General features: G+C 41.9%; 1 protein-coding gene, 1 long non-coding RNA gene and 1 pseudogene across 4 annotated transcripts in view; 1 reads left to right on the top strand and 2 right to left on the bottom strand.

Moving 5' to 3' along the window:
- The window catches only part of Brip1os (BRCA1 interacting protein C-terminal helicase 1, opposite strand), a 103,084-nt gene extending 98,049 nt beyond the window's left edge, over positions 1-5,035 (bottom strand). For both annotated transcript variants that reach the window (NR_130959.1, NR_130958.1), the window contains exon 1: positions 4,843-5,035. This is a non-coding gene — a long non-coding RNA (BRCA1 interacting protein C-terminal helicase 1, opposite strand). The remainder of the gene's footprint in view (positions 1-4,842) is intronic.
- Positions 5,036-5,179: 144 nt separating this feature from the next.
- Positions 5,180-24,719, top strand: part of Brip1 (BRCA1 interacting protein C-terminal helicase 1) — a 143,080-nt gene continuing 123,540 nt past the window's right edge. Inside the window, exons 1-6 of one of the 2 annotated variants that reach the window (XR_879647.2) lie at positions 5,180-5,286; positions 7,401-7,523; positions 8,415-8,526; positions 13,407-13,580; positions 16,536-16,663; positions 19,302-19,430. Coding sequence is in view for 1 of the 2 variants with exons in the window: in NM_178309.2 (NP_840094.1) it covers positions 7,431-7,523; positions 8,415-8,526; positions 13,407-13,580; positions 16,536-16,663; positions 19,302-19,430 (636 nt within the window). In the remaining variant the exon portion in view is untranslated. The remainder of the gene's footprint in view (positions 5,287-7,400; positions 7,524-8,414; positions 8,527-13,406; positions 13,581-16,535; positions 16,664-19,301; positions 19,431-24,719) is intronic. The other variant, NM_178309.2, reaches the window with a different exon arrangement.
- Positions 20,656-21,109, bottom strand: Atp5l-ps2 (ATP synthase, H+ transporting, mitochondrial F0 complex, subunit G, pseudogene 2; annotated as a pseudogene).

Below are 24,719 nucleotides of genomic sequence, written 5' to 3'. Positions count from 1 at the left end.
GAGTCAGCTTTGCTTCTGCAAGCATTTACCTTTTGGCAGGGCACACAACCGTGAACTATTTTTTCTACCAGGTGTTTCAGTCCTGGAATATAATACGTAGATCTTAAGGCAGTTTGAGTTAGCTTGCTTACCTCCCAGGTGGGTCCATTGATGCATTTGTCTTATCATTGTCCGTGCTTGTTCCTGTGGCAGAATCTTTTTTTCCTGATGGCATATTTCCAGAGTTCTTTTTCCTGATCAAAGTGCTTGTTGGGATTCTTTGAAATAACTGCCAGATCTTCAGCAGAGTACCAGAACTTGAGTCCCGATGATCCTGGGTCTCGGACCACCATCACTGAGCTGACTCTCAAGGCCACTGCTCTAGCCTTCTGATTTGCCAGATTATTTCCTCTGGCTACAGGGAAGTCACCCTTCTGGTGGCCCGGACAGTGTATGATACTGACTTGCTGGCTTATGCAGGATCTTTAACAAGGCCAGAATCTCAGTTTTGTGCTTAATCTCTTTTCCTCCAGAGGTTAGCAGTCCTTGATGCTGATAGATGGATGGCACCATGAACATGTACTGTGGCAAAGGCATACCTGCTGTCTGTATAGATGTTAATCTTCTTGTCTTCCCCTAACTCGAGGGCCTTGATGAGGGCAACGAGCTCAACCTTTTGGGCAGAGGTTCCTTCAGGCAGAACCTGTGCTCACACAATTTATTTCCCATCTACGATGGCAGCACCTGCTCTCTGCCTTCCTCTCTCCAGAAAACTCTTCCCATCAGAGAACCAAGTAGCCTCAGCATCTGTCAGGGGCTGATCAGACAGATCTTTATGTCAGCTGTGTGCTTCGGCAAGCACTTGCTGACAGCCGTGAATGGGGATTCAAGGTCAGGGTCTGGAAGCAGGGTGGCCAGGTTTAGGCCCATGGAGGATGCAAACATGATTCTGTCAGAGTTAAGCAACAGAGTCTGATATGAGCATTGGTGAGCCACTGGTTGGGTGGTTGGCGAACCATGCTCTCCAGAGCACATGGAGCAGATACCACCAAGTCCTGTCCTATATATAGTAAATTTGTCCATGTCTTTGACCAGGATAGCAACCAAGGCCACGATCGGGAGGCATGCAGGCCACCCTGCCACCACTGGTTCCAATTTTTTGGACAGATACGCCATTGGCCTTTTCCATGGACCCAGTGTCTGAGTCAAGACCCTTTTTGCTATGCCCCTATTTTTTCCCACAAACAAGTGGAAGGGCTTGGTGACATCTGGGAGACCCAGGCAGGGGCTGTCATGAGGGCCATCTTAATGGCATCAAAAGCTCGCTGTTCCTTTTCTCCCCACAAAAAAGGCTGTTTGCTCTTGGTGAGTGGGTATAACAGAGCTGCCATCACGGCAAATCCAGGTATCCACAGGCGGCAGAAGCCCTCTGTGCCCAAGAACTCTCGGACTTGTTTTTGGTTCGTGGGCGGCGGAATGTGGAATACAGTTTCTTTACTAGCCTCCGACAGCCACCTCTTTCCCTCCTTAAGCAGATACCCCAGGTAACTAACCTGTTGTGTGCAGATTTGGGCCTTAGCTGAGGCACGGTAGCCCAGTTCTCCTAGTTCAGTGAGAAGGCGTTTCGTTCCTTCCAGGCATAGTTCTTTGCTGGAAGCGGCCAACAGAAGGTCATCTACACAGTGTAAGAGAGTTATCTGGGGGTTGGCTGCCTGGAACATGGCCAGATCTTGGTAGAGAGCCTCAAAGGTGGTGGGGGAGGTCTTGAAACCCTAGGGCAGGTGAGTCCAGGTGAGCTGGCCTGTCATCCCCAAGTCTGGGTCCTTCCATTCAAAGGTGAAGTATTCCTGACTTCTGGTGGCCAGGGCAGGCAGAAGAAGGCATCCTTGAGGTCCAACACTGTATACCAAGTTCTGGAGGGAGGCAAGGAACTCAACAGGTTGTATGGGTTAGGGACTGTCAGGTGGAGATCAGTTTCTCAATTGTTCACTTCCTTGAGGTCCTGGGCAGGTCGATAGTCAGGGAGGAGTGGGGGTGTTCCAGGCAGATTGACATTTCCACAGGATCCCCAACTGGAGGAGGCACAAAATGTGAGGTCGGATTCCATCTCGAGCCTCCTTAGATATAGGATACTGGTGGACTGTTATCGGGCTGCATTGGGCTTTTAGGTCTACCTGGACAGGTAGCTGATTTTTGGCCTTCCTCATCCCTGCAGTTTCTGCCCATGCCCATGTGGGTAATTTTGCAACCACCAGTCCATATCTTTAACCTCTTGGCTCCTGTCTTCAAACAATTGATATTCATCCTCTAACTTCCTGGTCAATACCTGGATGGGCTCTCTTTGATGGCCCTTGACTTGTGGTCCCCCAGGGAGGAAATGGATCTGTGCCCCATCTTGGTGAGGAGATCTCTCCCCAACATGGGGTAGGGGCATTCAGGAATAACAATGAATAAGTGGGATACCGGGCCCATGCCAAGATCCACTGTTCCTTGGGTAGTCCATGAGTATTTGTTTCTTGTAGCCCCCTGGGCCCAAGACTTCTTATTAGAAATTGGTCCATCAGTTTGTAATAGGACTAAGTGTTAGGCCCCTGTGTCCACAAGAAACTGGGTGGGTTTCTCCTCCACTTTAAGGATTACCCTGGGTTCGGGGAGGGGGTCCGAACCCCGTCTCCCCAACCACTGTCCTCTTGTATGGCCAGCACCTTGGGGCCTATTTGCCTCTTTTCGGAGGTGTAGAGTCCCCTCTTCTTCTTCTTGGGACAGTCTCGCCCAATGACTTCTTTGTTTCTTTGTTTGTTTCTTTGTTTGTTTCTTTGTTTGTTTCTTTCTTTCTTTCTTTCTTTTTGGTTTTTTCGAGACAGGGTTTCTCTGTGTAGTCCTGGCTGTCCTGGAACTCACTTTGTAGACCAGGCTGGCCTGGAACTCAGAAATCTGCCTGCCTCTGCCTCCCGAGTGCTGGGATTAAAGGTGGGTGCCACCACGCCTGGCTGATCTTTTTCTTTACAGTAGGCATACTGATCCTTAGCCAGGGGCTCTCTTCTGTTGGCAGGTACTATCTTACTAGGTTTTCAATTTTCTCTGACTACAGTGGCCAAGATCCTCTGGAGGTTCCTTTCCTGTTTCTTCTCTCCTTTGAGTTCTCTAGCTTCCTGTTCCTTCTGCCTTCTCTCCTCCTTCTTTTCTTCTGACTCTTGGTTATGATAAGCCTTCTCAGCTACTTGCACTAGTTCCTTTAGAGACTTGTCTTACAATCCCTCAAGTTTCTGCAACTTCTTCCTAATATCTCTGCTAGATTGGTCAATAAAGGCAACAGTAACTGTTGCCTTATGCTCTTCACTGCTAGGATCATAGTGGGTAAACTGGCGAAAGGCCTCCATGAGTCTCTCTAGGAAGGCAGAGGGAGACTCATTCAGCCCCTGTACCACTTCCCTTACCTTAGTCAAATTGGTGGGGCAGTGTGCTGACCCTTTGAGACCTGCCATCAGAGCCTGGCGGTGGACCTTCAGGTGCTCCCTACCTTTAGGGGTGTTGAAGTCCCAGTTCGGTCTGGTCAATGGGAAGCCTGCATCAATATTCCCTGGCAGGAGGGAAGGGCGCCCACCTGACCCCGGGACATGTATCCTAGCCTCAAGGATTCGCTGCTTTTCCTCTGTGGTAAAGAGAACCTGAAGCAGTTGCTGACTATCTTCCCATGTGGGCTGATGGGAGAAGTGATTCAATTAAGTTAATTAGACCTTGTGGATTCTCAGAAAATGAGGGGTTATGAGTTTTCCAGTTATATAAGTCATTGGAGGAAAACGGCCAATACTGAAAGGCTGATGACCTTGTTCATCCGGGGACCATAGGCCGGGAGGGGCAGAATATGGGCACCCTCAGGAGTTGCCTCCACTGTCTCTGAGTCTCCTGAGCAGGTCCCTCTGACCTGGGGAGGGAGGAGGATGGCGAGTCCCCCTGATTCTCCAGGCGGAATGGGCGGGGCCAAAGGCCCTGCAGCTTGAGCTGCATGAGGAGAGAGAGAGAGAGAGAGAGAGAGAGAGAGAGAGAGAGAGAGAGAGAGAGAGAGGATAAAGGGGAGGGAGATAAAGAAGAAGATCAGTATCCGTGGTGGGGAGAACATCTTTCTTGGGCCTATCCTGAAGGGCGAAGATTGGCACAGCCATTGGTCCTGAAGAGGAACCGGGCGAACACAAGGAGGGGGATCGGTGACTAAATCTTCCCACACTATGATATATGGGACCTGATTAGGGTGGCTCTTCGAGCCAGCACCAAAAATGCACCTCTTGACGGACAATATAAGAGGCAGTGAGAAAGAACCCTCAGGAGGCCATCCAATCTGAAAGGTGGGCCACTCTGACGAGCAAAAAGTAAACCATTTATTTTTCTTCACATTTACTGAGAGATTGTGAGCTCTAGTCTTAACCTCCCTCCAATGTTCTAGAGTAAAACTCGGAGGGGTGGAAGGTCAGTGTCCCATTCTGTCCAAAAATAACGTCAGTCCCAGTCCACACACAAAAAGAAAAACAGAAAGTAAAATACCAACGCGCCCCTGCCACGAGCGCCACAGAAGATACACTGAATAACTTGGTAGTGGTCTCTTTGCCACTGACCCCCAGATGAAGTCGAGCCCTCCCGGATCTCGCGGATCGGATCCGACTTCCCACTCTGAGAGTCTGGAGCGTCCTCCAGGACTCTTCGTTACCGCAGCGTTAAGGTCGCTTCTGGCAACCCCCGGCAGACAACTCCTTTGCAAACCGAAACCAAACTGACTTGCAGCCGACTCAAAATAGAGGGAACAGACGGAATAGACGCGCGGAATAGACGCACGCCAAGGGCGGACACAAAGAGACACAGCCGCGGTACCTGCTCGAACAATCCTCCGGTCTCCTGTCACTGGACCCGCCAGCAGGACGATTCCCGGTCAATGCACCAAATGTAAGACCCGTCTAACGCCCATTTTGTGCTTCTTAAAGTCTCACAGTACAAGAATTTTTTTTTTTCCTTCAAGCAAATGTGCGGAACTTGTCCCAGTCTTTTTCGCGGGGTGGGGTTTGGGGGAGGGGCGGTGCTCGTCTTCCGGTCCCGCCAAGTACTCGAGGGTTGATTTTACTTCGCGGGCTCCCATTGGGCGGTATAGCGTTGGCCTCGTACGATGATTGGCTGTTTCCTTTTCCGGTCTGGCTGTGTGATTGGCTGACTGGGAACCGAGGGGCGGGAGGCGCGAATTCATCTGTGTGGCGCTGCGGAGTGCAGCCTGGAGAGGGAGGAGTGGCTGTACCTTGGTACCTGGCAGCGTCGGAACAGCCGGTGAGGGAGGACTTTCGTACTCGCGAGCTTTCCTTGTAGGTCGGCTCCGCGTTGCCTTCTGTCAAACGTCAGCCGTTCCTTTTCTCTGGGAGCGGGAGCCAGCCGTGGGCAAATGGAAAGGAGGGCGCGGGGAGGGGACGGGCTCCTGCAGGCTGGCGCCGGCGGGCTCTCGGGCTCTATGGTGTGGCTCCCCGTGGACATGTGAGAACTAGGAGCTTGGGGAAGGAAAGCTGAGGGCCAGGGAGCCTGTCCTTACATTCTGTGAACGCAGGCTGGAGGTAGCCCCAGCTTCCGCGGTACTTCTGGAAGGGCTACAGATTTGTTAACCCGCCCCCCCCCCCCCCTTCTCTTAAAGAGACAGGGTCTCACCCTCCAGCTCTGGCTGGGCTGGAACTCGGAGTGCAGACCTGGCTGCCCTCGATCGATCGTACAGAGATCCACCAGAGATTGTTGGGGGCCAGAAGAATTGCGCCACCACATCCGGAAGTGTGATTGTCTGATGAGTTTTGAGAGGAATGTTGCCACAGCTTCAGGCATAGATTGCCATCTCGATTAATTTTAGTAACACAATATTGAGTTTTTGCTTCAGAATAAGCTGTTAGAGTCCATTAAACCTCAGAGGTTTACAGATAAAAATCAGTGATTGGATACTTTTTCTAACAATATCTTTTATTTATTCTTTGATAGTTTATGCATATATACAAAGTATCTTGACCTATCCCCAGTACATCCTTCACACTGCTTCGGGACCCCTTCACACGCCCCTCCCACCCAATGAGTCCAATTAGTACTGCCTGATGGGATGTTGACAGGTCTCCTTGGCTTGATTTTATGCAGGTCTTGTCTGACAGAACAATATTTAGAAATGAAAAATAACTTAAGAGTGGTGGGTTTTTTGGAGCACAGAAGCTGTGGTTAAAGTTATTGACTTCATGACCTGTTGTACCTTCTGTCTTAACCATCTCCATTCACAGACTGAGTTTACCAGATTTTCTCACCACTGTCGAAATTCTTCAGTCAATAAAAGTGTCTGGGAGGTTAGGTGATGCAAACAGTGGGATTTAAATCTATTTTGTTTCAATTATAATCTCCTGATTTCAGAATTACTGAGCTGACTCAGCAGGTAAAGGACTCAACCGAGCTAGCAGTGTTTAATTCCTGAGACCCACATGGTGAGAGGAGGGAACCTATTCTGTCTCCAGAACACTGTCTTCTCACTTCCACACACGTGTCATGCCATGCGGGTTCTCCTCCCCCAGTAAACTAAAAGATGATTTAAAAAAAATTAAGTGAATTTCTGTGGAAAGATACTTTCTCCCTTACAACAATTTTTAAAGTTAGATATTATTGCAGAAAAGAATTTTAGACTTACAGGTGAAAAATGTTAAGTCATAGATACAACCTGTGCTTCCTGCCCATTCATCTGCCTTTTCCTTCTAACTGGGAGAGTGTGAAAAGGGCAAACAGGAATGTACAGAATAAGAGGAAACAGTGAGGCTATGGAATAGCAGAGCTGCTTCAGAAATCTGTTGTATCTATAAGTTGAATATATGTAATCAAACTTGTTATAGGAGCTTGTGTTTCATCTGCCATGTACAGTATGTTTTTACATTATTTAACTTTTACAGCAGTCTTATAAGGCTTGTTTCTGTTAGGACTCCTATTCTGTACCTGAGGACATGGAGTTCTAGAAAAGTGACTTGCCTTACATCATAACTAATACATCATGGAGTGCCAGTCTAGACTGGTCAGACTCTAGTACGTATGTGCTCTTGACCCTGAGATTTATTTATAAGGATAAGATTTTTTTTTATTTCTATTACTTTTATATATGTGCTTATTAATTCCAGTTTTTATTATCAGACTTCAGCTCTATTGCTAGGTGTCTGGTTTTCTTTGAATGACATTATTTCGATATGTAAACTGTAATCCTTTTTATATTTGTGAGTGTATGTGTGGATGGCTATGCCAGGTAAATGCAGGTTATTGCAGAAGCCAGATAAGGTTGTGGGAGTCCTTGGAGCTGGAGTTACAGGCATTTGTAAGGTGCCTGATGTGGGCTCTGGGAATCCATCTCGCCAACCCTTCTACTGATTTTATTGTTTCTGTTGTAGTGAAGCACCTAAAGTAGAGAAGAAGGCAGAATGTCCTCAGTGTTGTCTGACTACACCATCGGTGGGGTGAAGATCCACTTTCCCTGTAGAGCGTATCCAGCACAGCTTGCGATGATGAATTCTGTAAGTCTTTTACAGCAGCTGAGTCTTTACCAAGAGGCTGTGGCTTGTGATTCCAAGTATACATTGAATTTGTGACTATTCACAGGTATAAAATGATGGCTAGGATTTGTTGGATTCATCTGGAAGAGCACCTAAGTTCTAGGAAAGTGATATGATAACTCTTAAGCTGTGTATGTTTAGGTTAGGATGTAGCAAGAACATCTGAAAAACAGTTTCAGCTCCTTTAGAATTTTGATTTTTATTCTTCATTTCTACTACCTTTATATTTCTATTCAAAGTCATTATAACCCCTTCTACTAGCAGTATCTCTCATCGAGTTTTTCTCATAGATATTTATAGGTATTAGTATTGCAGGCTTTTGTTTGTTTGCTTATCTGTGTTTTTAGATTATTTCTATGTGTATGAGTGTTTTGCCTGCATGTGTATCTGTGCAACTTATGTGTGCCTGAGGCCTGACGGGCCTAGAATAGGGCATCAGATCTCCTGGAACTGGAGTTACAGGTGGTTGTAAGCTACCACGTGGTGCTGGGAATTGAACCTGGGTCTTCTTCATGAGTAACAGCTGCTCTTAAGTGCTAAACCACCTCTCTAGCACTTATCATAGTTCCTTAGAAACTACTTGTGCTTGTATAATTAAATATAAGTTGCTTTTTAAAATTCTCATGCTTGACATGTTTATAAAACCAGCAGACTGTTCAGAAGAAATGTAAAGGAATAAAGTCTTAAATTTAATACAATTCTCTAGTTCTTCCCGCGCTGTAACTGTGTTTCCTGGGGTGCATCCTGACTCTTCTGTGCTGTTCTAGTCGTGGTCCTGTTCCGTGGAGAGAGATCTAATAAAGTAATCACTTATTATTTTCTTCCTTTTAAAATTGACATCTTTGTCCACAGATTGTCAGAGGACTAAACAGCAGCCAACACTGTTTGCTGGAGAGTCCCACAGGAAGTGGAAAAAGTTTAGCCTTACTTTGTTCTGCATTAGCATGGCAGCAATCTCTTAGTGGTAAGTAAAATTCTTTTTTAAAAAATTATTATATTTATTTTTGTATGCATATATATGTGCACATGTGCTGTGGGGTGGAGGTCAGAGGACAAGTTGCTAGAATCACTCCTCACCTTCCACCATATGGTCAGTGCCACGTGTGTGTTTTTACTGAGCCTTCAGGCCAGGCCCAGGAAATACTTCTTGATATTTCAGACTGCTAGTTGGGACCTGAGAAAAATATAAATTATACTTTATCCAGATCGGTTCAAACATTGTTCTAATTGCTAAGACATTTCTTCAAGATACCTCATCTGTGCCAGGCATGGGGTTGCACATGTATAATTCCAGCATTTGGGAGTCAAAGGCAAGATGATTGCTGCAAGTTCAAGACCAGCCTGGTCTATGTAGGAAGTTTCAGGTCAGCTAAGACTATATAGCACTGCCCTTTGAAACATAACACAAACACACATGCACGCATGCATGGACGTACATTGTAAGTCTTCCAAAAGAAATTGAATGCATCAAAATTAATTTTAATATAATTTAGTCCTTTTACTTGGTCAAGCAGAGATTGTATGAACGTTTTAGATATTTAGAGTTCTTATAAAATAATTAGATGATAATTTGTATCTAATAGGAGATGGAGCTCTGATGGTGCTGATACATATACTAATTGCTTGAATACATCTTGAATATATTTGCTTATATGACTCTCATTAAAATGTGAAATATAGGATGAAGAAAATATATGTCTTAGTTAGGATTTTACTGCTGTGAACAGACACCATGACCAAGGCAGTTTTTACAAGGACAACATTTAATTGGGGCTGGCTTACAGGTTCAGAGATCCAGTCTAATATCATCAAGGCAGGAGCACAGCAGCATCCAGGCAGGCATGGTGCAGGAGGAGCTGAGAGTTCTACATTTTCATCTGTAGGCTTCTAAGAGAAGATTGCCTCCCAGGAAGCTAGGACAAGGATATTAAAGCCCACACCCACAAGGCCACACTTACTCCAACAAGGCCACACCTCCCAACTTGCTACTCCATGGGCCAAGCATATACAAACCATCACAATGTAAAGAACTAGCATAATGGTACATGCTAGGAAGCCTAGTACTTAGGAGGACAGTGAGTTAGAGTCCAGCCTGGGCTACATAGCAAGAGCCTAGTTCTAAATAAATAATAAGATTCTGGTTGTTCTACGTATGTGAATGCCAGATAAAATAGAGGCTTGTTGTAACAATGCTTGTATAAATTTGTTATGTCCCATTCTATTAGTTATTGTCAGAGTTACACAGTGAGACCTTGTCTCAAAAAACAAACTTATCTAGGATTTAGCATATGCCTTCATTTCTAGCACTATGGAAGCTGAGGCCTGAGAACCAGGTGTTTGAAGGAAGGAAGCCTGGGAGACAGCAAGAATCTGTCTTAAAAAACAAAAGACAAAAATAAATTTGAGTCCTGGGCTAGGGGTGTAGCTCAGTGATTGATATAGCTCGGTGGTGTAATTTTTAACTAGCACGTGTAAGGTCCAGGGTTCAGTACTCAGAACTGCCAGGAAATAAACATTTAACATTTATACCTAGATAACAAAGATACTGGAGTACTGACTCCCATCACACCCTTTTCATGGTGAGTCCTGGACCTAAATGTTTGTAAATTCCAACAGGTGATTCTGAATTAATGTTTCTCTTTGTAAAAACCAGGGTTCTGAGGTAAAATGTACTTAATTGTTTCATGTATTTGCTGATAAGTGCTTCTGTGTGAATGTTTTTATTAAAACAATCTAGGTAAACACAGAAATTGCTATTCATATTTACTTAATAAAATACTTTAGTTTTTCTTAAAGGTTTATTTTCTTTTCAATGATATATGTATAGGTTTATGTAAGCTGCTCACAGAAGGCAGGAGACAGCTAGATGGCCTGGAGGGACCAGACTTTGAGCCTCCCAGTACTTGTGCTGGAAACTGAACTTGGGTCCTCTGGAAGAGGAGGACATGCTGTTAACTGCTGAGCCATCTTTCTAGTCCCAAGAGTTTGTAATTTTAGTAATGAATCTGAAATATAGCATTGGATATTTCTCAGCTACATAAATAGATAAGCATTAGAACAGTGTAAAGTTAATCATAGGAATGTATATATGTACATTGTTGTTTTGGCTATTCCTGGTTGTCAACTTAACTACATCTGGAATGAGCTACAATCCAGAAATGGAGGGCACACCTGTGATAAGGCTGGAAGACCTGGATTTTGATTTAGGATTACAGACCCTTTTGACGGAGACCTTGAGACATAGTAGTCAAGAAAGGCTTTGGTTTAAGCAAGGTAGTACACGCCTTTAATCCCAGGAGAATGAGGCCAGCCTGGGACAGAACAAGTTCCAAATCCAGCCATGGTGGTACACACTTTTAATCCGGGCCATACATTCTCCTGAAGGCCTACATAAGGACAGTGACAGAAGGAGGCCTCCCTCTTCTCCTGCTTGCACTTACTTGCCAGCACATCTGTTGGAACCCACTTCTTCAGGATTCCAGCTTATGCAGAAGACCAGCTGAAACACCCAGCCTTGTGGGACTGAGCAACTACTAGATGCTTAGACTTCCCACTCACAGCTGCCCATTGTTGGGCACTCTAGAAAACCCTGACTAATATAATTGTTAAAAGAAATGTTTGGGCTGACAAGATGACTCAGTATGACTTTAGCCTTTTTTTCTAAGCCTAGTGACCTGATTTCAATCATCAGAGCCCATCTGGTGGAAAGAGAGACCCGACTATTGCAAGTTGTCCTCTGACGGCCACATGCACACTGTGGTGCACACACATAAACACATACTCATAAATAAACATAATGGAAAAGAAATGTTTGTGTTACTGATAGAGCTGGGAAGCAAGGGGTGGACAAGATGGCTCAGTGGCTCCTGACGACCTGAGATCCATCCCTGGAGCCACATGGTAGAGGGAGAAAGCTGGCTCTTGCTTCTTTTCTTCCCCACTTTAAAACAGACAAGAGATCAAATAAAGAGTGTTAACAAAAAGTAAACAATTTCTGATCTGTCCGTTTTATTTATTATTGGTGTCATTCTATGGGGGAAAGTGACACTTCTGGTCAATAATTGAAATTTATGACAGTTGTCTGGGATGTTTTTAGGTTGTAGATGAAAAGACATTGTCATCAGCATGTTCAAAAACATGTCACTTGTTTTCCTTCTGTTTTTATTAGCATATGTTAATTACATGTAATGGATTTCATTATGAGGTTATCATACATGTTTATAATATGTCTTCAAGTTGCTTCCTTTTTATCCTGAGGCAGACTTTTACTGTGTAGTCTGGGCTGGCTTTCAACTCAAGGCCCTTCTACCTCAGCCTCCTGGATAAAGGAATTGCAGGTGTGTATAACCATGCTTGTTTATGATGACCTTTTTTTAAAAAAATAATTTATTTATTCACTTTACATCCAGCTCACTGCCCCCCTCCTGGTCACCTCCTCCCCCAATTTTTCCCCCTTTCCCCTGCCCCTTCTCCTCTGAGAAGGTGGAGGTATTGCCTGGGTGTCCCTCCCATGATGACCTTTTGAAAAGTATGAGTTGTGTATTTCTGTATCATATGAGCACACAGTGTAGACCCTGTAATTTTCTAAAGAAGGATTTATTTTTATTATATGTGTATGAGTGTATTTTCTTGCACTACAAGCAAGCCTGGTGCGTGAGCAGCCCGGAGGAAAGCATTGGAACATTTATAACTGGAATGACAGGTGATTTGGATCAGCCATGTGGGTGCTGGGGACTGAACCCCTTCCAGGCCATCTCTCAGCCCCCATATTATAATTTTAAAAATTACATTTAAGTATCTTAATTACCTTTTAATAGGATTTGAATATTATTTTAAAATGTATTCTGATACTTGAATCAGATTGTGTAGGTGATAGAAGGTTTCTGTTTGATTTTGTTATTGTTTGTTGAGGGAGGGTTTCTCTGTAGCCCTGGCTGTCCTGGAACCCACTATGTATCCCAGGCTGGCCTCTAACTCAGAGATTTGCCTATCTCTGCCTCCTGAGTTTTGGAACTAAAGGTGTGAGCCACCACTGCTCTGGCTGGAATGTTTCTGATTGAAGTAGAAGTATACTGTGAGCCTGGATGTGGTAGTGGACACCTCTAATCCCAAGCACTCAGGAGGCAGAGGCAAGTACATCTTTGTAAGTTTGAGGCCTGCATCTTCTACTTAGTGAGTGCCAGGACAGCCAGGGCTTTGTAGAGAGACTCTATCTCAAAGAAGAAATATAGTATGGATAGTGATAGGCCTTGTCTTTATTACTTAGGACACTGCAATTTCAAATTCTTCCCTTAGGGAAACAGCAGTAATGAACCATATACTTCCCATGTTTGTTTCAATCCTCTTTTTTGTTTGATTTTGAAATAAATTTCATTAAGAGCAAATAAAAGAATGGTGTACTTTGAGCGTGCGTGTTGGCGCATGCCTTTAATCCCAGCACTCCGGAGGCTGAGGCAGGTGGATTTCTGAGTTCGAGGTCAGCCTGGTCTACAGAGTGAGTTCCAGGACAGCCAGGGCTATACAGAGAAACCCTGACTCGAAAAACAAAAACAAACAAACAAACAAAAGGTGTGCATTTAGTTACATTATTAATCTTTATTGTTATATTTTTGTAGTTTATAAATTGGTAACATTTCTGTATATATTACAGGCATAGGTTTTTCTCCTGTTTTGATTTAATACTGTAGATAAGGTTCAGAGAGATTGTTTTTCTTAGTTTTATCTTGTAACCTGAGAAACTTCCAATCGTTGGGAACTGTGGTGGTTGCTTACTTTAGCTGAAAGGAAGGTTACTATTCATTTAGTTAGTTGTATTGTAAGTAGAAGGTGTCTTCTTGTTTTTAGAGAAGCCAGTGGATGAGGGCCTGAATAAAAAGCCTGAGGCACCACCTTCATGTTCTTGTGCATGCCATTCAAAGAATTTTACCTACAGCGACACAAACCTGGACACTTCACCTCATTTCAATAGTCCAAGCAAACCATCTTCTGGAAGAAATGGAGTCTCAACTCCCTGTCAAGGTAAGTTATATTTTGTTGTGTCTGTTGGAGCTATTACTGCTGTGAAGCTTAATTAGGATGGATTTAGCTAGTATTATTATATATTTCTACCTAATTTCTCTAATATTCTTTTTTTTTAAACATTATTTATTTTGTTTATATGAGTATTTTGTCTGCAATGTTATGTCTGTGTAGCATGTGTGTACTGATGGCCTCAAAGGCCCTGGAACTGGACCTTCAGTCCGCCTGAAATTCTTTTTAAAATTATATTTATTTATTTTTTTACTTTGTGTGTGTGTCTGTGTGTCTGTATGGATGGGAATGTGTGCCACAGCACTCACGTGGTTGCCAGAGGACAACTTGCTGGTGTCCATTCTCCCCTCCCACCATGTGAGCCCTGGGGATTGAACTCAGGTCTTGACTGCACGTGCATTTACACACTGAGCGTCTCTGAAATCCTTTAATTTATATTACTGTTGTTGCTGCTGACGACAGAACTTCAAGCTTCATTCATGTCAGAGGATAGGCTTTGAACTGACCAATGTGTCCTACTGGAAATATTTTTACTGTAACATTGACTGCTTAAAACCTCTTGAACTTTTTGTGTTCTCACTTTAATTACTGAGATATTTGCTGGGTTAAACCTTTTTTTTTTCTTTCTTTCTTTTTTCCCATATTTTTTCTGTGTCATTGTCTGTCACCATTGACGAACTTTGCTTTTTTATGGAAGTGGAATTTTACATGTGGTCTTATGTCTGTCTTTTACTTGATATTATATTGGTGAGAATATATTGTTTTTATTCTTTCACTTTTTCCTGTAAACTGTTTTCTTGTATTAATATACCAGGATGTATTCATCTAGTCTGTAGTTGTCAGGTAATTGGGTTGTTTCCACTTTTGTTTAGCATGATGGACTTTCTCATTTGTATGAGTACAAACAGATATTTTCTGTTGTATTCATACTTAGGAATGCAGTGCTATAGCACACACATTGTATCAGCTGTGGTAGATAATGCTAGCAGTTTTTCCATTTTTGTGCCCTTTCCTCTAGCCCTCCCTCAGTAATGCAGGTATACCTTACTTTATTGTACTTTGTGTGGATATTGTATTCTCAAATCAAAAGTCTGTGGAACTGTTAATTGAACACATTTGTTGATTCCATGGTTTTCTAAAACCTCAGATTATTTCTTTTATCAATAAGGTATTTTTAAAATTAAAGCATTTTAAAGCTAAGTTACCTCTTTGTGGGTTCATGTGTTCAAATGTTTGCTGTGCAAGCATGAGGATCAGAACCTGATTCCCAGCACCCACTTAAAAATCTGAGTGTGGCAGCTGGAGTGATGGCTCAGAGGTTAGAGCAAGAACTGCTCTTCCTGGGAGCAGAGTTCAGTTCCTACCACTCATGTCCTCTGTGGGCACCTACACTCTTGTGTGTGTACATCATCAAAAATAATAAAACAAGTCTAAAACAACATCTGAATTCACTGATGTGGATCTAACTCCAGCATTGAAGAGGTGAAGACAGGATTCCTGGAGCTTGCTTGTTAGTCAGTTTAGCCTACCAGTGAGTTCCACATTCAGTAATGGACACTGTATCCACACCTCCCCACGCCCCCCTCCCCCGAGAAAAATGTCTTACTTCCATGAATATGCACATATGGGCATGTGCACATGTGTGTATCCATATGTGGATACCCTCATGCATGAACACACACGTGCATTCTTCTGTCAAACACAAACAAAACCACTTGAAAAGACTTGGCATATGGTATAGATTCCATTCTGTATTTATAGGCTCAAATTGTTGGACTTGCTTCTGTAGATCTTTCTACCCTGCATGTAGCCTGTAATTCTTTTCAGTCAAGGCATTGCTTCACTTACATTGATTTTCATGCTATCTGATCATTGTGTGGACTCAGTGTAATGAAGGACTGTAAAGGGGATTCAAGCCACAGAAGTGGAGAAAATGAGTACAGGAACAGAGGAAGGAGGTGCCTTTAAGAAAAGTTACAGAGGAAATGGGAAGAACTAATGTATAGGATAGTGAAAAATAGTGTTATGGGCATTGAGGAAAAGGAAATATGTTTGCCATAGTTCCAGGAAACAGGATGCTATGTTTGTCAGGACTGAAGTTGTAGGATGATGAAGTAAAATGGCAAATCTATTGCACCTAAGCTCTGTAAATTATTAACTTTATATATTGGACAACTTTCTTTAATATTTACCCTTCACTTTTGTAATTTTAATAATTTAGTAGTTATGAAGGTTTTGGTGGTTTTAAGAATGAGCTTTCAGGGTTGTGAGATTAAGACATTATATTAGTTTATTCTATGAACAGTATTTTTAGCCTAATGACCCTGATGAAGCTTAGTAGGACAGGAGCATGAGGTTTTCATGGAAATGAAGTAACATTTGTGGAGTCTTGAGGGACTCGATTTGCATGTTTTGTCAGGGTCCTTTGCATTAGGCTCTGAACCTAAAGCTTCCCACATTCAGGCAACTGCTCTACTGAGTTATATTCCCAAAACTTGCAGTTATATTTCTTAGACCATTAGTAGAGTATAGCCGACAAAACATGAATCAATGGGAAAGACAAATTGGCAGTTTCTTGTTAAATGTATGTTTATCAAAATGCTTGCTTGTATTTATGATAAAAATAAATTGATTGATCAAAAGTATTTTTAAAAGATACCTTGTCAGATGTCCTGTCACATATCTTTACTTTCAGAGGCAGAAGCAGGAGACTTTGAGGCTAGCCTGATCTACCTAGGGAGTCCAGGACAGCCAGGGATACATAGTGAGATCCTGTCTCAATCAGCCAATGGGAAAGAAAACCACAAGTTTTAAGCTATCTTATTAATTTTATAGAAATGTCTTAAATCTTAGTTTTCTTCTAAAAATTGCATAGAATAAGTTATTTAAAATACTTTCATTGTAAATTTGCCATATTAATTATAAAATTACTTTTTATATAAGACTCTCCTGAAAAAAATACTCTGGCTGCAAAGTTATCTGCCAAGAAACAGGCATCTATACACAGAGACGAAGATGATGATTTTCAGGTAGAGAAGAAAAGAATCCGACCCTTAGAAACTACACAGCAGGTAAGCAGTTCATTGGCTGTTAAAATAATGTACTTATCTAGTTAGGTATAGTGGAATATGAAGTTGGGGGCACTGGTAGAGAATAGTTAAATGCTATCATGGCTATAATGTAAATGGTCATTTTTATGTTATTTGTTGAAAAGGAAGTTATTAGTATATTAGGTTGTTAACACTAAAATAGTCAAAGCAACTGTGTGGTGTTTTCTTGTGCATGAAGAATTTGATAGTAAAGTATTTACTCAAGGCATATCTTTTTTTTTTTTTTTTTGGTTTTTCGAGACAGGGTTTCTCTGTATAGCCCTGGCTGTCCTGGAGCTCACTTTGTAGACCAGGCTGGCCTGGAATTCAGAAATCCGCCTGCCTCTGCCTCCCAAGTGCTGGGATTAAAGGCATGCGCCACCATGCCCGGCTCAAGGCATATCTTAAACATTTAGCAACTTCATAGTTTTTTTGGTATTATTTATTTTCAAACTTGCTAACATGTCATTATATAAAATAATAGGTTTCATGGTACCATTTTTATGAGTGGATATTATGTGTTTTGAGCATAGTGACCTTCTCCCATTTTCCCCACCCTGCTGGGCTTCTTTTCTATAATAGCTTCCTTTTTTTTTCTCCACATCTGATTTCTTTTATTCAACTAGACCTTACATGTGAGAGAGTGTTACAAATGCAGAATGCCATCCTTGTCCAGGGGCCATGGTATTCTGTATCGTTCTGGTGTTGGTATCTATGCTGTTGAAGAGTAGTGCACTTAAATTTTCATTTCAGTTTAGTTTTTAAATTTTATTTTATGTGAGTAAATGTTTTGCCTGTATGTATGTATGTATGTGTGTGTACCACATGTATGCCTAGTGCAGCAGAGATCAGAAGAGGTCATCAGATCCCCTAAAACTGGATATTTGTGATGTCCCAGCATGTGGGTGTTGGGAACTGGACTTGTGTCCTCTGCAACAAGTCCTCTTACACACTAAGCTCTTTCTCCAGCCCCATTACTGTACTCTTTAAACTCTTCATTACTTTTTACCTAATAACTGTATTTTCTTTTCTTTTTTTATTGGTTATTTTATTAATTTACATTTCAAATATTGTCCCCCTTCCTGGTCTCCCCTCTGCAAGCCCCCATTCCACCCCCCTCCCCTTTGTCTCTAAGAGGGTGCTACCCCTACCCACCCACTCCTGCCTCACTGCTCTAGCATCCCCAATACTGGGCATCAAGCCTCCATAGGACCAAGGGCCTCCTCTCCCATTGATGCCGGATAAGGTCATCACTGGAGCCATGCACCCATCCATGTATACTCTTTGGTTGGTGGTTTAGTCAAATACCTTTGATAGGAATTGTATTAATAGTGTAAAAATAATGACAAAACTTATTCTTATTTATTGAGGTTTAATGTTGTTCTAATGATGTTTTTGGTGTTTGTGCATGTGCAGGTATTGAACCCAGGTCCTCCAGCATGCTAAGCAATGCTATGCTCTTCCCTCAGAGCTTACGTATTGAACCCAGGTCCTCCAGCATGCTAAACAATGCTATGCTCTTCCCTCAGAGCTTACGTATTGAACCCAGGTCCTCCAGCATGCTAAGCAATGCTATGCTCTTCCCTCAGAGCTTACGTTTCTTAAATTTATTTTAAGACAGGATCTTGCTGAGTTGCCCAGATTGGCATTAGACTTTCGGTCCTTACTTGGCTTTCAGCATAGCTGAGATTTTTAGCATGCAACACTCATATGTCTGGCTACTTACTTTTTAAGATCAATATTCGATAAGGCATGCGTATTTCTGAAACTTATTTAAAGACCTGAAGTACATATGGAATGTACTTTTTCCCCCCTGGTATTTATTTATTTATTGCTTATGGAATGTACTTGTAGAGGAACACAGTCTTCTTGAAATGTATGCTACTGAGGTAGGGAGATTGGGAATTTAATATGTTTAGTTATAAATATGAAAGGGATTATTAATTAATATGTCACTTGTACTTTGCTGTGGATATACGTAAATTGCTTGTGTTCCACATAGTACTTAAATTGCTTGTGTTCTAGTTGTACATAGTTTAAACATACATCAACAGTTTCTAAAATTAAATCTTGTTTTTAGAAGTATAAACTAGCTTATTTTTGTAAAAGTATAAATTATAAATAAAGCTGGAATCTAGAATGTAGCTGAATTATTAATGTATTTTCCAATTAGGTATGTGCTTGGACTTTGCTATACTGTTGTATTTAATGTCTACATGGTATGACTGTTTTGTAGGATGATCATTATAGTGCTGTAATTTTGTTTGTTTGTTTGTTTTTTGTTTTTTGAGACAGGGTTTCTCTGTATAGCCCTGGCTGTCCTGGAACTCACTTTGTAGACCAGGCTGGCCTCGAACTCAGAAATCTGCCTGCCTCTGCCTCTTGAGTGCTGGGATTAAAGGCATGCACCACCACGCCTGGCAGAGCTGTAATTTTTACGTGCTAATACTTAAGATCCATGAGTTGTTACTATATATTCTTGACCTAAATGGTGTTGTGAGGTCTATTTGTTTGGTTTTTAAGATTTTATTATTGCTAAGTAGAAATAACTTTTTGGAAGAAGAAGGACTGTAGAAAACTTCACAGCAAAGCTGTCTTTTATCTGGTTCTATGTTTACAGATAAGAAAACGTCATTGTTTGGAAAAGGACGTCCACCATGTAGATGCACGACTAGCTTCGGAAAAGAGAGTAAAGCCTGAGTCTCCGATAGGAAAGTCTTTCTCCGACAGGAAAGACTCTTTTCAAAATGTATGTATTTGCCATTGCTTAGTTTAAAGAAGGAAAATAGAGAGTTTTATAAATCTGTTTTTGAAAGTAGAGAAGGAATGGCATGTCTTGAATAGTAGAAGAACTCCCAGACCTAAACAGTGCTGCCCCATTTGTGGTCACTACTGTATGATATGTAAACCCTTTCCTTCCTGTGTCGCAGTTTTTTTGTGTATACAGTGAATGAAAGAGCTCTACTAACTGGTATCTGGAAGGTCTCATTCCTGTTTTGATGGTTGTTGTTTCAAAGCTTCTCTCTCTCTCTCTCTCTCTCTCTCTCTCTCTCTGGGTGTGGGTGGGGGTGGAGGTGTATTGCTAGAGGTCAAAGCCAGGTGTCTTCTTCTATTGCTCCTAATTACAAAAATTACATATATCCATCTGTCTACTTGTTTGTTGGGCGGGAGTACACATATATTACTTCAAGCATGTGGGGGGTTCTCTCTTTCTATTGTGTTGGCTCCCAAGACTGACTGCAGAAAGATGGCATCAGAGTCTCTGGAATCGCAGTTGCAGATAGTTGTTAGCTACCATTTGAGTCCTGGGAATTGAACCTGAGCCCTCTAGAAGAGCAGCCAGTGCTCTTAACCACTGGGCTATCTCTCTATTTCTATTTCTGTTTTTTAATACTTTTTACTTTTCTTATTTATATTTTTTGTTAACCCAGGCTACCTTGAGCTTACTGTGTAGCCCAGCTCAGCCCCTAACTCGTGATCCTTTTGCCTTGAGGAGCTTGAGTTAAACACAACTCTTCTCTGAGTATATATCCTGGGTTATTTATTTTTTTAACTCTTACTATAGTACTTAGCTTTTTCCCATTTGCTAAATGTGGATACAAGTGTCTGTCACATGAGGCAGGTGCAAAGATTAAACCATTACAGAGATGTTAGGATATTTTAGAACTTAAGCAGTGTATAGTAGAAGAAATGAGAGGGAATAACTATTATCTGAAATGGTTGAGATCAGAATTTTAAGGACTTTTATTTATTTATTTTTCAGATTTTAAATGTTTCTTTTTAAAATTTATTTTTATTTTACGGACATTGGTGGTTTGCTTGCATGTATGTCTGTTTGAGGACGTGATCTTAGAGTTACAGAGCCACCATGTGGTCGCTGGGAACTAAATCCCGGACCTCTGGAAGAGCAGTCAGTGCTCTTACCCACGGAACCATCTCTCCAGCCCCCAGTGTTTCTTTTCTTTCTTTTTTTTTTTCCAACACCTAGTATTTTATTCAGATAGCAGTCCTGTTACACATGGTCCAAGAACATTCAAATAAGAACTCAAATCAGAAGTTAAAGATTGGTCTTCAAACATCATAGCCAACAATGCCAAGTTTGCCTATGATCTCTCCGATATAAAACCACATCCACACCTCAGTGGCCACCAAACCATTCAGCACAGCTTCCTTCACTGTAAGGTGTTTGAAGCTACCAGTTTTAGCACTTTGAATGATTTTTTTTCACACTCTGAATAGCTGTAGGGATTTCACCACAGGTTGGGGGAAACCAGCTCAGCCTTGGCATAGTGCCAAAATGTGACCAATCAAGGCTTCGAATAAGTCACGGCAGCGGCCACCATCGATGGTGCCTTCTCTGTGAAATTACGGATGAACTTGGCCATGGTCTAAGGTGGAAGGTATGCCTCCCTGAACCACCGGCTGAATCCCAGTGTTGCTTAATATGTATAGGTTGGATATTCCTTTTCTATCTGAAATGCTTGGTACTGAAGATGCTTCACATTGTTCAGTTTTCCTCATTTTGGAATACTTACATAGACTTTGAGTAATAAGATGTCTTAGTAATGAGACCCAAGTCTATAATCATGAAAATTGTTTCATATACATAGTATAAAGACATAAACCCAGGGTAAAAGTCTATATTTTCAGTTGTTTTGCTTTGGTAGTGGCATACCACATGGGTCAGGTGTGGGGTTTACTACTTTTAATGCTGAGTCAATGCTCATGAAAATGCTAAGAACATGCTTGTGTTCTTAAGACTTGTTCTAATACTGCTCTAAGTTTGTAATAAAAAGCATGAGTACATAAAATAGTTTTGTATTTTCTGAATGGCTAGGAAAAATATGCACAAACTTTTTTATTTATTTAATTTTATTTATATGAACACCTTGTCTACATGTATATCTATGCACCACATGTGTGTCTAGTGTCCCAGGAGGCCATAAGAGGGCCTCAGAGTTTCTGAGGCTATAGTTACAGATGGTACCATGTGGATGCTGGGAACCCTTCTGGAAGAGCAGCCACTGCACTTAAGTGCAGAGTCATCTCTCCAGCCCAGTGCCACAGATTCTTTTTTTTTTTTTTTTTTTTTTCCATTTTTTATTAGGTATTTAACTCATTTACATTTCCAATGCTATACCAAAAGTCCCCCATATCCACCCACCCCCACTCCCCTGCCCACCCACTCCCCCTTTTTGGCCCTGGTATTCCCCTGTACTGGGGCATATAAAGTTTGCAAGTCCAATGGGCCTCTCTTTCCAGTGATGGCCGACTAGGCCATCTTTTGATATATATGCAGCTAGAGTCAAGAGCTCCGGGGTACTGGTTAGCTCATAATGTTGTTCCACCTATAGGGTTGCAGATCCCTTTAGCTCCTTGGCTACTTTCTCTAGCTCCTCCATTGGGAGCCCTATGATCCATCCATTAGCTGACTGTGAGCATCCACTTCTGTGTTTGCTGGGCCCCGGCATAGTCTCACAAGAGACAGCTACATCTGCGTCCTTTCAATAAAATCTTGCTAGTGTATGCAATGGTGTCAGCGTTTGGATGCTGATTATGGGGTGGATCCCTGGCTATGGCAGTCTCTACATGGTCCATCCTTTCATCTCAGCTCCAAACTCCGTCTCTGTAACTCCTTCCATGGGTGTTTTGTTCCCAAATCTAAGGAGGGGCATAGTGTCCACACTTCAGTCTTCATTCTCCTTGAGTTTCATGTGTTTAGCAAATTATATCTTATATCTTGGGTATCCTAGGTTTGGGGCTAATATCCACTTATCAGTGAATACATATTGTGTGAGTTTCTTTGTGAATGTGTTACTCACTCAGGATGATGCCCTCCAGGTCCATCCATTTGGCTAGGAATTTCATAAATTCATTCTTTTTAATAGCTGAGTAGTACTCCATTGTGTAGATGTACCACATTTTCTGTATCCATTCCTCTGTTGAGGGGCATCTAGGTTCTTTCCAGCTTCTGGCTATTATAAATAAGGCTGCTATGAACATAGTGGAGCATGTGTCCTTCTTACCTGTTGGGGCATCTTCTGGATATATGCCCAGGAGAGGTATTGCTGGATCCTCCGGTAGTACTATGTCCAGTTTTCTGAGGAACCGCCAGACTGATTTCCAGAGTGGTTGTACAAGCCTGCACTCCCACCAACAATGGAGGAGTGTTCCTCTTTCTCCACATCCTCGCCAGCATCTGCTGTCACCTGAATTTTTGATCTTAGCCATTCTGACTGGTGTGAGGTGGAATCTCAGGGTTGTTTTGATTTGCATTTCCCTGATGATTAAGGATGTTGAACATTTTTTCAAGTGCTTCTCTGCCATTCGGTATTCCTCAGGTGAGAATTCTTTGTTCAGTTCTGAGCCCCATTTTTTAATGGGGTTATTTGATTTTCTGAAGTCCACCTTCTTGAGTTCTTTATATATGTTGGATATTAGTCCCCTATCTGATTTAGGATAGGTAAAGATCCTTTCCCAATCTGTTGGTGGTCTTTTTGTCTTATTGACGGTGTCTTTTGCCTTGCAGAAACTTTGGAGTTTCATTAGGTCCCATTTGTCGATTCTCGATCTTACAGCACAAGCCATTGCTGTTCTGTTCAGGAATTTTTCCCCTGTGCCCATATCTTCAAGGCTTTTCCCCACTTTCTCCTCTATAAGTTTCAGTGTCTCTGGTTTTATGTGAAGTTCCTTGATCCACTTAGATTTGACCTTAGTACAAGGAGATAAGTATGGATCGATTCGCATTCTTCTACACGATAACAACCAGTTGTGCCAGCACCAATTGTTGAAAATGCTGTCTTTCTTCCACTGGATGGTTTTAGCTCCCTTGTCGAAGATCAAGTGACCATAGGTGTGTGGGTTCATTTCTGGATCTTCAATTCTATTCCATTGGTCTACTTGTCTGTCTCTATACCAGTACCATGCAGTTTTTATCACAATTGCTCTGTAGTAAAGCTTTAGGTCTGGCATGGTGATTCTGCCAGAAGTTCTTTTATCCTTGAGAAGACTTTTTGCTATCCTAGGTTTTTTGTTATTCCAGACAAATTTGCAAATTGCTCCTTCCAATTCGTTGAAGAATTGAGTTGGAATTTTGATGGGGATTGCATTGAATCTGTAGATTGCTTTTGGCAAGATAGCCATTTTTACAATGTTGATCCTGCCAATCCATGAGCATGGGAGATCTTTCCATCTTCTGAGATCTTCTTTAATTTCTTTCTTCAGAGATTTGAAGTTTTTATCATACAGATCTTTCACCTCCTTAGTTAGAGTCACGCCAAGATATTTTATATTATTTGTGACTATTGAGAAGGGTGTTGTTTCCCTAATTTCTTTCTCAGCCTGTTTATTCTTTGTATAGAGAAAGGCCATTGACTTGTTTGAGTTTATTTTATATCCAGCTACTTCACCGAAGCTGTTTATCAGGTTTAGGAGTTCTCTGGTAGAATTTTTAGGGTCACTTATATATACTATCATATCATCTGCAAAAAGTGATATTTTGACTTCCTCTTTTCCAATTTGTATCCCCTTGATCTCCTTTTGTTGTCGAATTGCTCTGGCTAATACTTCAAGTACTATGTTGAAAAGGTAGGGAGAGGGGCTGGTGAGATGGCTCAGTGGGTAAGAGCACCCGACTGCTCTCCCGAAGGTCAGGAGTTCAAATCCCAGCAACCACATGGTGGCTCACAACCATCCGTAACGAGATCTGACGCCCTCTTCTGGAATGTCTGAAGACAGCTACAGTGTACTTACATATAATAAATAAATAAATCTTTAAAAAAAAAAAAAAAAAAAAAAAAAAAAGAAAAGGTAGGGAGAAAGTGGGCAGCCTTGTCTAGTCCCTGATTTTAGTGGGATTGCTTCCAGCTTCTCTCCATTTACTTTGATGTTGGCTACTGGTTTGCTGTAGATTGCTTTTATCATGTTTAGGTATGGGCCTTGAATTCCTGATCTTTCCAAAACTTTTATCATGAATGGGTGTTGGATCTTGTCAAATGCTTTTTCTGCATCTAACGAGATGATCATGTGGTTTTTGTCT

This window comes from Mus musculus, chromosome 11 (genome assembly GCF_000001635.26).
Source record: "Mus musculus strain C57BL/6J chromosome 11, GRCm38.p6 C57BL/6J".
Taxonomy (NCBI): Eukaryota; Metazoa; Chordata; class Mammalia; order Rodentia; family Muridae; genus Mus; species Mus musculus.
This window is presented reverse-complemented; position numbering and strand designations above follow the sequence as displayed.